Here is a 12,243-nt window from a genome sequence, read left to right on the forward strand (position 1 = left end):
AATTGTCTGGAAATTAATGTTAAAATTGTCTGGAAATTAATGTTATTGGAGGTGAATATTACTCTAGGGACAAAAAAAAAAAAAATCCAGATCCAAAGCTTTTCACCACCGCTCGACTAAGCCAAATCCAAATCTTTGGCCCCAGCACTCAACCCTAATCATTATATAGGGACGGTGTCCAGATCTTGTGAGTGTCAGAAAGTTTTGGGGCGGAATGTCACTCTAAGACACTTTTCCCATCAGAGGTACTATACATACTATGTAAGAAATTTAATTCACAAGTTGTACTGAAATATTTAATCATAATTATTTGACAACAGCTTGAAAAACACTACAACTGTCCAGTCCTCTGCCCAACACAGATGGCCAGTGCAAATCAGGACATGAGAATCTGGTGGCAAGGTCCGGTTTAGTCAGTAGATCACAGCCACTACTCATGTTATACAGAGACACTGTTCTCAATCACACTCGGGTCCAAGTAGGGATATGGCAAACGCATGTTCTTGTTCCTCTCTTTAATGGAATGGGAGATCTCAGCCAGCTTCTCCTGGAAATTCTTTATGAAGGTCTGTGGAACCGCCTCCGTAAAGCGCACATTGGGGTAATCCCCCAGACGTCTCTACAGGGGAACAGTAAATGTTTAATAAAAGCCTCCAAATTTCAATGAATAAGTCCATTCACCACCAAATAACAGTGATATGCACATGCATAGATGGTGGTATTGCACTGGTTACATAAGCTGATCTAGTACTTCCTCTTCTGAGCATATTACAGTATTCATACTGGCTCCAGTACTCACCCGGTCCATTGGCTCTTTACTGAGCAGCCACACAGTGGATATGCCCAAACTGGTAGTGTTTACTTCAGGCAATGCAGCCAGGATACTCTGGGTTGTGCTGACCCCTTTTACTAAGGGAGGGGGGCTTCTCATCGATGTGGGACCATTAGGCATTAAAGTATAGAAGTCAGACTGCAATGAAAACAGACAGGAATGCTTTACACCAGGAAAGCATAGACAACACATCATAATACATTACAGGCCACGCTACAGTGTAGTGCAGCATTTCCCGAACAAAATTGGGTTGGTTAACAAATATTCAGGTTTTTAGGATGATCTCAATGGTTATGCAAAGGGGACTTCATTACTACCTCAGTCAGTTTGATTATCCATCTGGATTTAAAAAGCAATTGCCTTTAAACCTGGAATGCTTTGACAGTATGGGAAACTGCTGTAGTGCATTGTGTTTCCGGATCTACTGTAGGCTTACCACATTATCTAGTACACATTGTCCCATGAAACATATACACAAGTGGTTCATAAAATATACACTTAGGCTTGTGACATGTATGTTACAGTTTAGAGTGGTGAATGCATACAGTATATTTATACTATGGATGCCTAATGTAGAGAAATATTGCACAGCACAGATTAGCGTCAGCAACCCTGTAGGTCAATGTCTCCAATGGTTGATCTCAGATTTGTCAATATGGTCTACAATTCTCCAAATCAAGGACAGAGTATGAAATGCACCACATGGGAGTATATTGCAAAGTGGTGATATTCAGTCACTCACCTGACCAGTGTTGACAGCTGCATGCTGAGCAGAACAAGTGAAGATCACCATGGTCAGGTACTTGATCAAACAGGCCTTGGTCTTCAAGGAGGAGGGAATTCCTAGCAAATGGAATAAGCCATTAGTCATCTAGACCTTTCCTATACACTGATGGAACATTCAAGGTAAGATCTGGACCATCACATTTGGTGCTGTATGACTTGATAACACCAGAATTACCATCATTTCAAAGATCAGGTTGGTTCAGTGTGTACATCATTATGATCTGACAGCACAGAACAAGTCACTAACCTGTAGATTTATACTCCAAGAATCCCTCTTTGTAGATCTCAGCCACCCAGGCCTGAAGTTCTGGGTCTGTACTGACCACCACATCGCTCTCATAATAGTAATTAACAATATTGGATACAAAGCTGAAATTAATAAAGATGTACAATGAGTGAATAAAGTATGGGTGATGTACATAAGGGATTAGAGGGTGTGGAATTTTAGCTGACCAGATATGTTGGCAACATTCGGGTTTCTACATCCTATTCACTGACCAGGTGGTGACAAATCATCGACCACATGTTCCAATGTTAATCTCCCTCTGGGTGGTCAGCTAGAAGGTTTTTTAGACCTACCTCTCCACAGCCAACCAGATCTTCATCCCATCCTCCCTGTAGAGGTAATTGGGAATGGCCTCCAATCCTCTTGCCTGGATGTCATCAGGGAGACAGAGGCTGCTGTAAGTGACCTCCTCCATTGCTTTTTTCAGCAGTACTGGAATCCCTCCTTTCCCAGTTACTATTATCTGGAAAAAATAAATACAAGAGGGTGGATGTGTGTTCCGGTGCAATACTGCAGCTGATATATTTAGGCCAGGTGTGTGATTTAGGGTTTAACTTGCATATAAAAATGTTAGATTTTCTGTTACCATTGTACAAGAAAGGATTTCACCTTATCAAAGACCCCATCATGACCAATGAGAGTAGATCTGGCAATGATATTGATCTCAAGGGTATAACGAAGATGTGGAATTATTAGCTGGAAAGAGAAAGATTGCCATTAGGATCCCATCCGATATAGACCTTTATGGAGTAACCAATATATTTGAAATACAGAACACACCAGAATACTTTAAATTAATTATTGCTCTAGCATTAGCAGTCGCGTCATCCTTAAGTAAAACCAGACTATGTTATGGACATTAATGCAAAATAATATCAAACCAATGACTAGTACAGGTATTTATTCTGAAAGTTAATGCAGTACAATGGTTCACTGCCTACAACAGAAGATAATGTGACAGTACTATTTTAGTTGACTCACACTGACCTATTGAATGGGTGCAAGGTGTGCAGTGCACAGGGTTTACATACACCCTTCAGCCATAAAATTATTCTTACCCCCTCTATGTCCAACCTGCAGCCCTCCAGCTGTTGTGAAACTACACATCACAGCATGCCTTGCCACAGTTTTGCTATTAGGGAATGCTAATACTGTGGCAAGGCATGCTGGGATGTGTAATTTCACAACTGCTGGAGGGCTGCAGGTTGGACATGCCTGATTTAGAATATACAGCACTGCCAGACCTAAGGAGGCCTGCTTAGTGCCTGCACACATCCTTATAAACCACCACTGGTGACACTTCCTAAGCCTCCACATTAACAGGACAACATGGGCTCCACAGATATGCCAATGAGGAGACTGCCACTCCATATCAATATTGGGAAGCCAGATCTCACCTTGTACACTGGGTGGCCCATTGGAAGTTGTCTGGTGGTTGCAATGTTGAAGACCTCAGCAAAGAGATGAGTACGGAGAAGGTGAGTGGCCACTTGATGCACCTGGTAGTCAGAATTGCGCACCCAGATCTTGGCCAATAACCAGTCACATTCAGAGTCACTGGGCAGGAAGATTGGAGAGTGCTCTCCTGGGGTTTGAGACAACTGTAAGAGACAGGATGATATGGTATTAGAGGTTTAAAAGTGGGCAGCAAATCTGCACATGAGCCTATTTCATAATTAAGCTTTAATGCATAAGATTTATCTATATCCCTACAGATTGTGTTCAAGTTTCACCAGTGCTATTTTTCAGCAAGAACCAGCAGGAACTCAGTTCCTGGACCTCTAATTAAATATGACATCAGTAACTAAAAATGTACTTTTCATAAGAAGTTTTATTTTAAAGTCACCTGTGAGTACCATGGTTTCTAAATAAACTATATAGATCTCTCCCTCTTAAAAAAAAAAAAAAAATATATATATATATATATATATATATATATATATATATATATATATATATATATATATATATATATATATATATATATATATATATATATATATATATATATATATATATATATATATATATATAAAAAATTTTTATTTATTATTTTTTGTTTCATTGATCCACCCCCAGATCTGAAGTTCCTGGACGTAGTTACTACTAAAATAGGATATTGCATCTACTTTATAGAAGAACTATTTTATGGACCTAGGTGAGCACAGATCTTAGATAACAAACCCCAGAAATGCTGGGTCCTGTGTTTGACTTGTCTACATGCCTGAGAGAAGAACCGACTATGGGTTTTTAAAAGGGGAAAAAAAAAAAAAACTAACAATACTGTACCAGTTCCACGAAGGATGTATGCAGCAAGTGTAATGTTAGCATTACTGCCGCACAGCACAGAGATCATGGATTGGATTCCCACCATGGCCCTAACAGAGGTTGTTTTTTTTTTTTATCTTTTGCATGGGTTTCCTCTAGAGGTAGGATGGTTAGTTAGCCCTGAGCAAAATGTAACTAGTGTTTATAAGCTAGATTCCCTACCACATGTAAACTCCACTGGAACAGGGACTGATGTAAGTGGCCAAATATACTCTGCAAAGCACTGCAGAATGTGAGCTTTATAAATAACTGGTAATAAAGGCCAAACAATTCTGCCCAGTAACAATTAACCAAACCTTTTTTTAGGAAGAATGAAAATGGAAGCATATAGGAGAATCACCTCTGTGAGGACTTGTGTCCATCTGGACCACCCACCATCTCTATATATACTGACAGTTATTTATGATTGACTGATCCATTAACCTCCAGCAACAAAATACCCAGTGACTGGGGCACTAGAAGCAGTGAGGATATGTGGGAGCTACAGACAACTGTATAATCTGAATGAGAGTCCTGCAACCGGTTGTGTAATGTACGATACTGATGGGTCTCGTTCCATGGCAATATCTCCTATTTTACTTCAATTTCCCAGGCTTAGTTTTTATTGAAACTAATGCCGTATAGACAGTTTGTCCACATGTATAGCATTATCTGTAACAACCTTGTAAGAAGTTATGGATTAAAATACTCTGCTCTAGCAAAGTAGTCATCCCTTGTGGAACCCACACAGATCTGGGTCCATAGCTACAATCAAAGTATTTTCACACATTCATATTTTCACTTAAAGACCTTGAAGTCCTGTGGTGGCAGAGTAGGTTTTGTATCCAGTTAATAGAGCTACAGTGTCTAGACAGTAAGTCAATCGTGTAAAAATGGTCATTGCCAGAATTTTTTATTTTTTGGGACTTTTAGGAAGTTTAATTTATATAGCGGACTTTCTACAAGAGGACTCAAGGCGCTTTTAGGTCACCATCCATGTTAGGATAGAGGGAGAATGTAAAATAGTGTCTGAAGCATTGTGAGTGAGGCAAGCTATGCAAGGGTAACCGTTACACTAATTGATAGTCCACATAAAAAAATAAATAGATAAAATTGCCACCAAAGGTTCTATGCATAGTGCAAACACAGGCAAAAGGCAGCATCCCTGCCTAGTCCAGATTCTATAGAAAATTTGGGTCCAGGAGTAAAATAACACATTCGTTAATGTTTACATATGAACATAACCTTTATCTGATTATTACCCTTCCATGTCATCATATTGCTGTGGCATACTAATAAGCTCTTATTAGAAATTGTTGTGACCTCAGAAGGATAAAACATGGTTCCAGTTAAATCTTAAAGTTGACCATGACTGGAATGGTGTAAATGGGTCTGTTGTATATGGACACCTGAAATACATGTTTCTATACACCACATTAACCATAATCCTACAACTACGATGTTTCCTCAAATATAAATGAAAGCAGACATTAGAAGACTTGCCTGGATGGCTATTGGGATAAGTTGGTCTTCAGGAGTTCTCCACAGTAGACACACAGGGGCAGCGATATATTGTTGCTTTCCATTTACAGAGTTATTGGCAGGGACCCCATGCAGCAGCTTGTAATCTGCCAAGTAGATATTACCTTTCTGCAAGACAAACATGTTTATTGCAGTGCATCTGGGTCAGTAGCCATGCTTTTGGGCTGCCTTGTTTCATAGGAATAAATAGACCCCTCACCTTTAGTTCTGTCTCAAGAGTGGTGGTGGTCCCCAGAGATGCAGCCACCATGTTGCAAGTAACTGGGAAGTTCTCAGGAATGTGGGAGCATTTCCTGATGAGTATAGGGTTTATGCCATTCAGGTATTGGCTACCAAAAAAGGTATCCTCCTTCCACATCTCAGCTACCACATCTGGGGATAAAAGACATGAAGGAACATTTGATATCATTTATTGCAGATAGAGGGACTACTGGGATAGCTCTGATCTTGCTTCTACAAGAGCACTTCACCATATAAGCTGAGTGCGTCCTATGACTAAAGCGGTGACAGGCTAGATAAGCTTCTGTTACTCCCTCATCCAAGATATTCACCTTACAAGGAAACTGCCAAAAAGAGTACCTGAGTTATCAAACCCTCTCAGACAGAAGACCCGTTTGATCTCATCTAGATCAGGCCATGATTCCGCACTTGTGAAGCCTTCCAGCATCATTGCAAGTCCCCTATGAAATAAATGGAGGATTCAAATAAAGTACAGAGATGTACTAACATGAAATATAATTAATATGTCCCATAGTCCTACAAATACATACACTGATTTGGGGACAAACTAATTTCAATTTCCACAGTTATAAAAAAGGGGATTTGTAAATTGTGACCTAAAGCCCCATACACACCAAACCAGGGGTGGGACAAACCTGTCCAAGATCTACCAATGGTGCATGTTTTCCAGGCAACCTGTGGATCTATAGTAGGAATGAATGCAGCATCTTTTAAAATGCAATATCACTTACGGCCAGCATCAGCAAGTGTGTAAGCACTTGCTGATGCTGGCACCCAACAAATATTGGCATAATCAGAAATTGTTCCTGGAAAGGCACTTGGTTTAATGTGTATGGGGCTTTGGAACCCATGCCCATTACATTCCTGACAAAACTATAGCCAAGCAATCACTAAGCAAATAAAAGAAATATAATACTAACAGGTTACAGGGGTTGTTATGTCATATAAAGAAATATACATTATGGATATACAGAACTTCCTACTCAGACTAGATACATACACGGCTGACTTGGAATGCTGGAAGCTGCTCAGTTTTAGGAAGGAGTACTGGTCATTACTGGGCAGTTCCTCAACCTTGTCTACAGCAATGCAGTGAGGGGCACCTTCTGCATAACATTTCCACCTGCAGGATACAGAGGTTAGTAGTATAGAAGAAATGCATGATTTTACTACATGGACCATTCCTAGATGTAGGGATTATAGAACAGTTTCTCTCAATGGGGCAGATGGATTAAGCCTTTTAAAGAGATTAAGTGGAAGGAGATAACACAGACCACTTTCTCTTCACCAGGCTGAATACATCTGACCCAATGTTTTACAGCCAGTGGGATCTATTTAAATTAACGAGGCAGCTTAATTTAAAATAAGCGACACAAAAGAAAGTTATTTTTGAAAGAACTGGCTCAATCTGCAAAGGCTTAAAGACTGGAGGAGATAGTTCAGACCTAGTCACATGACAGCATAGGCTGGAGACATGAATATATCTTAGTTGGCAGTAACAGTAGAGTTCATTCGAATGAAAGCCTCGCATAGCAATCATGCAAGCCTATCCTGGCTGCAATTCCCTTGAAAAGTATTCCTTTTTAGGGAGGCGCCATCATAGAATTTCAATGCATTTCACAGAGAAACAGCAATAAAGCTGTACTAAATGTATATCGGCCACTCACTTGTGAGTTTCTCTCTCCTTCTCCAGTTCCTCTGTCCGTTGTTTCTTTAGTACTGGGTGAGTATTGCTGGATATTATGATGCCTGAAACAGAACCCAAGAGTACTGTAATGTACCATAGTCAGCCTGGTTTATGGATGGCGATTCCTCTGTATGCAAGATCAATACTGTGACTCCATAAGGAAAGTGCCCATACATGGAAACCTTCCCATCTGTAGTGTTACATGTGTGCTAGCTAGTTTTAAAGCAATCCCAGCTGTATATTAGACAGTACTGTACACCAACAGGGAGATGAAGCTCTTTGTGGTCATACATTGGTTTAAGCCAGTGGAAGCCAACCTTAGCCCTCGAGAGCTACCAACAGTTCACATTTTCCAGACAACCTAGCTGCTGCACTCATTAATCACTGACAGTTTAAAAGATACAGATGGAGCTAATTAGCTCACTTGTGATTCTGTGAGGAGACCTGCAAAACATGCACTGTTGGTAGCTCTCGAGGACTAGGGTTGGCTACTCCAGGTTTAAGCAATTTTACCTATCCCACAATAAGGACCACCCATATAGACCAGATGAGGAGATCCCCAGGGAGCACAATACAAGTCTGGATAGAATCTCACCCTTTCCCTCTGGTATTTCCACAGTCATTCCCGTAGGTATCCATTGATGAAACGGGAACTGGTAGAGCCGACCATTAGGGCAGGTCACATTGACATAGCGGCAATACCAAGCAACTGTATTAAAGTTATTGTAGGTCTTTGTTGACAGCCGAACCAGCAGGAGCTCTCCAAGATCTTTCACTGTGTCAACTTCAAAGTCAGTCACCTGGAAAAGCAGAGCGATGTCTGAGAAACATGCACCGAGGAACCACAGAACATCACTATGGATCAGGGGATTTGCAGACAGAATTCCGCATTTACTGATTTTCTTCTATTGTTCATAAGTTTTGCAATGTTTGAAGCAATGGGGTTGCGATTTATTCAAAGCTTAAAACCGAAGACTATATAAATTGTTTGTTCAGGTAAGTACTTACACTAAGGGCATCTTTGTGTATTTAGGGTTCCAGGCAACAGATCACTCAGCACACATGGCTAACGAGATTGCTTATACACCTGTAGTAATGTGTCTGTGCTAACAAATGTTCTCTTGTTAGAACACTGGCAATTTGGACAGTGGTTGAACACTGCCAATCCGTCACCGGGGGTCCCTAATACTGGGGATGGGGTGTGGGCCCCCATCATGCAGGCACAGGCCGACCACTCTCCAGGAAATGCCCTTACAGAAAACACATCAAGGAAGTGGGCCAACCCCTCATGTACATTTGAGAAATGAAAGTGTAGGAGAATGGGGGAGATTCTCGAACACAGATATGCAGTAAAAAGCTGGCGATTCCCTGCAGAAGCATATGGGCTTCTTTCCCGCAGTGCTGTGCGAGGGATCCAACACGGATCCCTCCCAGCATGCCCTGCGCAGATGGACTCCCGGGTCACAGACCCGGAAGTCCAGCACCAGCGCTGCATCGCAAGGGACAGCTCTTATCGTAAGAGCTGTCCCTTGCGTTAATGACCGCAAATGTTAGAGAATATATGTGGTCATTAAGAATGCAGTGGCCGCTGAAGGGGGGCGATAGAGGGCTGCGGATGTCATAAATTTCACAAAAATAGGGAGGGATGTTATTTTTTTCTCTGAACAGTCCAATGATCAGATACAAAGCTCATATATCATGTAGCAGCTTATATTACTGGTATTATTAGCATACTAATACTCACAGCTCCAGGTCTGAAGTTACTCCACTTATGATCCAGGTGATGTTTAGCACTTTCTCCCAGGGTGCCCAGAAGAACAATGGAGACTTGGTCACAGGTCCCAGCACTCAGGTCAGTCCCTGTAGCAATCTTTAGCTTGTAGGTCCCCATGTCTTCAGGTAACAGTACCTGATGGAGCAGTGCTGGAAGGAACGAGACCAGTCAGAATTAGGGATAAATTACTAAGGGCGGTGTTGAATCCGGGGTTCCAATAGTTGGAACAAACTGACAGTTGGAATCCCAGGCTGTTTCCACCCAGCTTGAGAGATACTCGATAGGTTTAATTAAACCTTCCGCCTTTTGAGTTGTAAAAAAACAGCCATGAAATGTGGAGTAACAGCAGTGAATTTGGCAACCCATGGCCGTTTCCAAAAAAACAGATCCATCTTTAACCCCTTGAGTGTTGGGTTTTGCTGGGGCAGGACAAACCTACCATGGCAGGTTTGTCCTGCCCCAGCAAAACCCACCACAGTTCAGAAGAGCCCACCCCCCCTCACCTTCGCTCTGGCATATGTACACCATAGGCTGAGCTCCCCTGCCCCAGCTGCTAGTCATAACCGTGACCACAGGCGGTAGGCTCAAGGATGGTCGCTGTGGCTCAGGAGGACTCAGGTGCCTGAACTCCTAAGCGCTCCCAAGTCCCACCGAGCATCCTCAAGCCTGCCGCCTACGTCACTGCTGTAAAGTGAATGGCGGCTGGCAGAGTAGGAGGTGATAAGGGGGGCTCTAGAGGGTGCACACCTATTGCATATTAGTGGTATACCCAGAAATTTTCCAGGCATACCACCTAAAGGGTTAACACAAGTCGGATCTGTTTTCCCGATATCCCCCTTCAATGCTATCAGAAATAGCAGCATTGAATAGGTGGCAGGCGTTATTTCCCATTGGGAATAGTGGCTGACATTGAATACCCCCCTAAGGGTTCAATTTAGTTTTGTGTATGACCCTCCAATGTCAAAAAAATATCTTGTCTGAATGAACCATCAGAAACAAACAGCCATCATTTCATATCAGAGCAAGCTCAGATTTAGTAACCATCAGTTTTGTAAGCCAGATAGAAACCACAAACAGCTGAGCAAAGTGTACAACATAAATATATAGCCCTGCCTGTGGGTGTAGTGATTGGCTGAAGCACTGCAAAGCCAAGAACGATCCATATTTACTGATGTTCTGATGGCCCCCTGCAGGAAGAGGTGTGGATCCTATTGTCAACCCGACTTAGGTCGACAGGGGTTTTTTCACCACGCCTTAGTGGATGGTAGGGCATAAATTCCGCCTGTCGCCACATGTCAGCTCAAGAAAAACCAGTGAAGAACCCATGTTGACCTCATGACCTAATCCATGCCAACCTAACGCATTTGTCGACCTAAAACCATGTTGACCCAACAACACGACTATCCCTGCAGGCAGCTCTGTATGCTAGGGAAAGTTGGGGCATGGTGTAACATCTTTGGGCATAGCAGAGGTGATAATGGGTAAGGGCAGAGCAGGGGAGGGAATAAAGATGGACTATAATGTCCAGCAAACCTGCACAGGCATCATCACACTTGGAGAACCACAAATGCCAGCATTCCTGGACAATAAGGAGGCAACTGGAGTTTGTTGTCCACAACAGCATCATCAACTCTCAATTGACCATTAGTCTCATCCACTGCCACCAGGATACATGGAAAATCCCATTTCATGTTCTAACTTGGGAGTAGGTGGGATGACAGCATTCTTGGGGAGAGCCTGACTGCAATTCCAGCCCTTAGCTGAGCAGCTTGTGGATGGTTAGTGTGTTTGCATATAGACCACACACACGGCATACTTGCCAACATAACCCATTCCAGTAGGGACACAATGCTCTATTCCTGGACTTCCCTATTAATTCATGACTGCCATCACCTGCTTTGAACAGGATAATTGCTAAGAAAGGTGTTCTACCACAGGTGAGGTTAGTCATAAATTGAGAGAAGTCCAGTAACAGCATTGTGTCCCTCCTGGAGGGGTCATGTTGGGAGGAATGACACTGTATAGGAAAAGGGTCTCTAGACTGCACACACCAACTGCTTGTAATGGGAGGTGCTACCTTATTGAGCTTTATAGTTATATGCAAGGGGGGGGGGGTCACATTTGTGGGAACACAGTACCCTAAAATCATCATAGTTAAAATAAAAGCCACAGGACATTATGAGTTAAATATAGCTGTGAAGTGTTACAGAGCATTGTGTAAGGTGAAAGCAACTACTCAATGTTTGAAGAAAAATTAAAAAACGTTGGAAAAAAAAAAAAAACACGGATGAAAGACATACAAAGAAAGTGGTATAGAATGTGAATCTACACGTTAAGTAGTGATGACCTAAAGTGGCCCAGCCAGACAAGTTCAGGGGTCCCACACCCAAACATTCACCCCAAGAAAACTGCCACTATAGAAGAGAACTTACTTTGGATTGTGCCTGAGTCAGTAATGAGCAGTCAGTGCTAGGTCCCTGCTTATATACCGTGTGAGTGCAGTGAGGGAGGGGCACTAATCTAGACTGAGGCAATCTCCAACCTCAGGTGTGTAGATATCCCCATACCATAGAATATATAGTAACATAGGGCTCTAGTCTAGACTGCACTCCCTAGCTGCTTGTAATGAGAGGTGCTACCTTGCTGAGATTTATAGTTAAATGCAAGAGACAGGGAGATGCAGGTGCACTAATCATTACTCCTAACATATACTGTATATTGCTTATTATTATACTTATATTATAATATTAAAGGCTTTAATCAAATCTTTTGTCAAATATATGAACCTG

General features: G+C 42.0%; 1 protein-coding gene across 1 annotated transcript; it reads right to left on the reverse strand.

Annotated features, from left to right (window-relative positions):
• Positions 1-282: 282 nt before the first annotated feature.
• LOC146058060 (hydroperoxide isomerase ALOXE3-like) lies at positions 283-11,989 on the reverse strand. The gene is made up of 15 exons (XM_083170023.1): positions 11,887-11,989; positions 9,425-9,603; positions 8,276-8,480; positions 7,661-7,742; positions 6,994-7,116; positions 6,333-6,433; positions 5,953-6,125; positions 5,715-5,861; positions 3,302-3,505; positions 2,514-2,600; positions 2,198-2,367; positions 1,866-1,987; positions 1,575-1,675; positions 800-970; positions 283-619 (listed from the first exon to the last, which is right to left on the reverse strand). The coding sequence occupies exons 2-15, from the start codon at positions 9,569-9,571 to the stop codon at positions 440-442; spliced, it is 2,013 nt and encodes a 670-aa protein (XP_083026149.1). The 5' UTR covers positions 9,572-9,603; positions 11,887-11,989; the 3' UTR covers positions 283-439.
• Between the last annotated feature and the right edge of the window lie 254 nt (positions 11,990-12,243).

This window comes from Crinia signifera, chromosome 2 (assembly GCF_055691185.1).
Source record: "Crinia signifera chromosome 2, ASM5569118v1, whole genome shotgun sequence".
Lineage (NCBI taxonomy): Eukaryota > Metazoa > Chordata > Amphibia > Anura > Myobatrachidae > Crinia > Crinia signifera.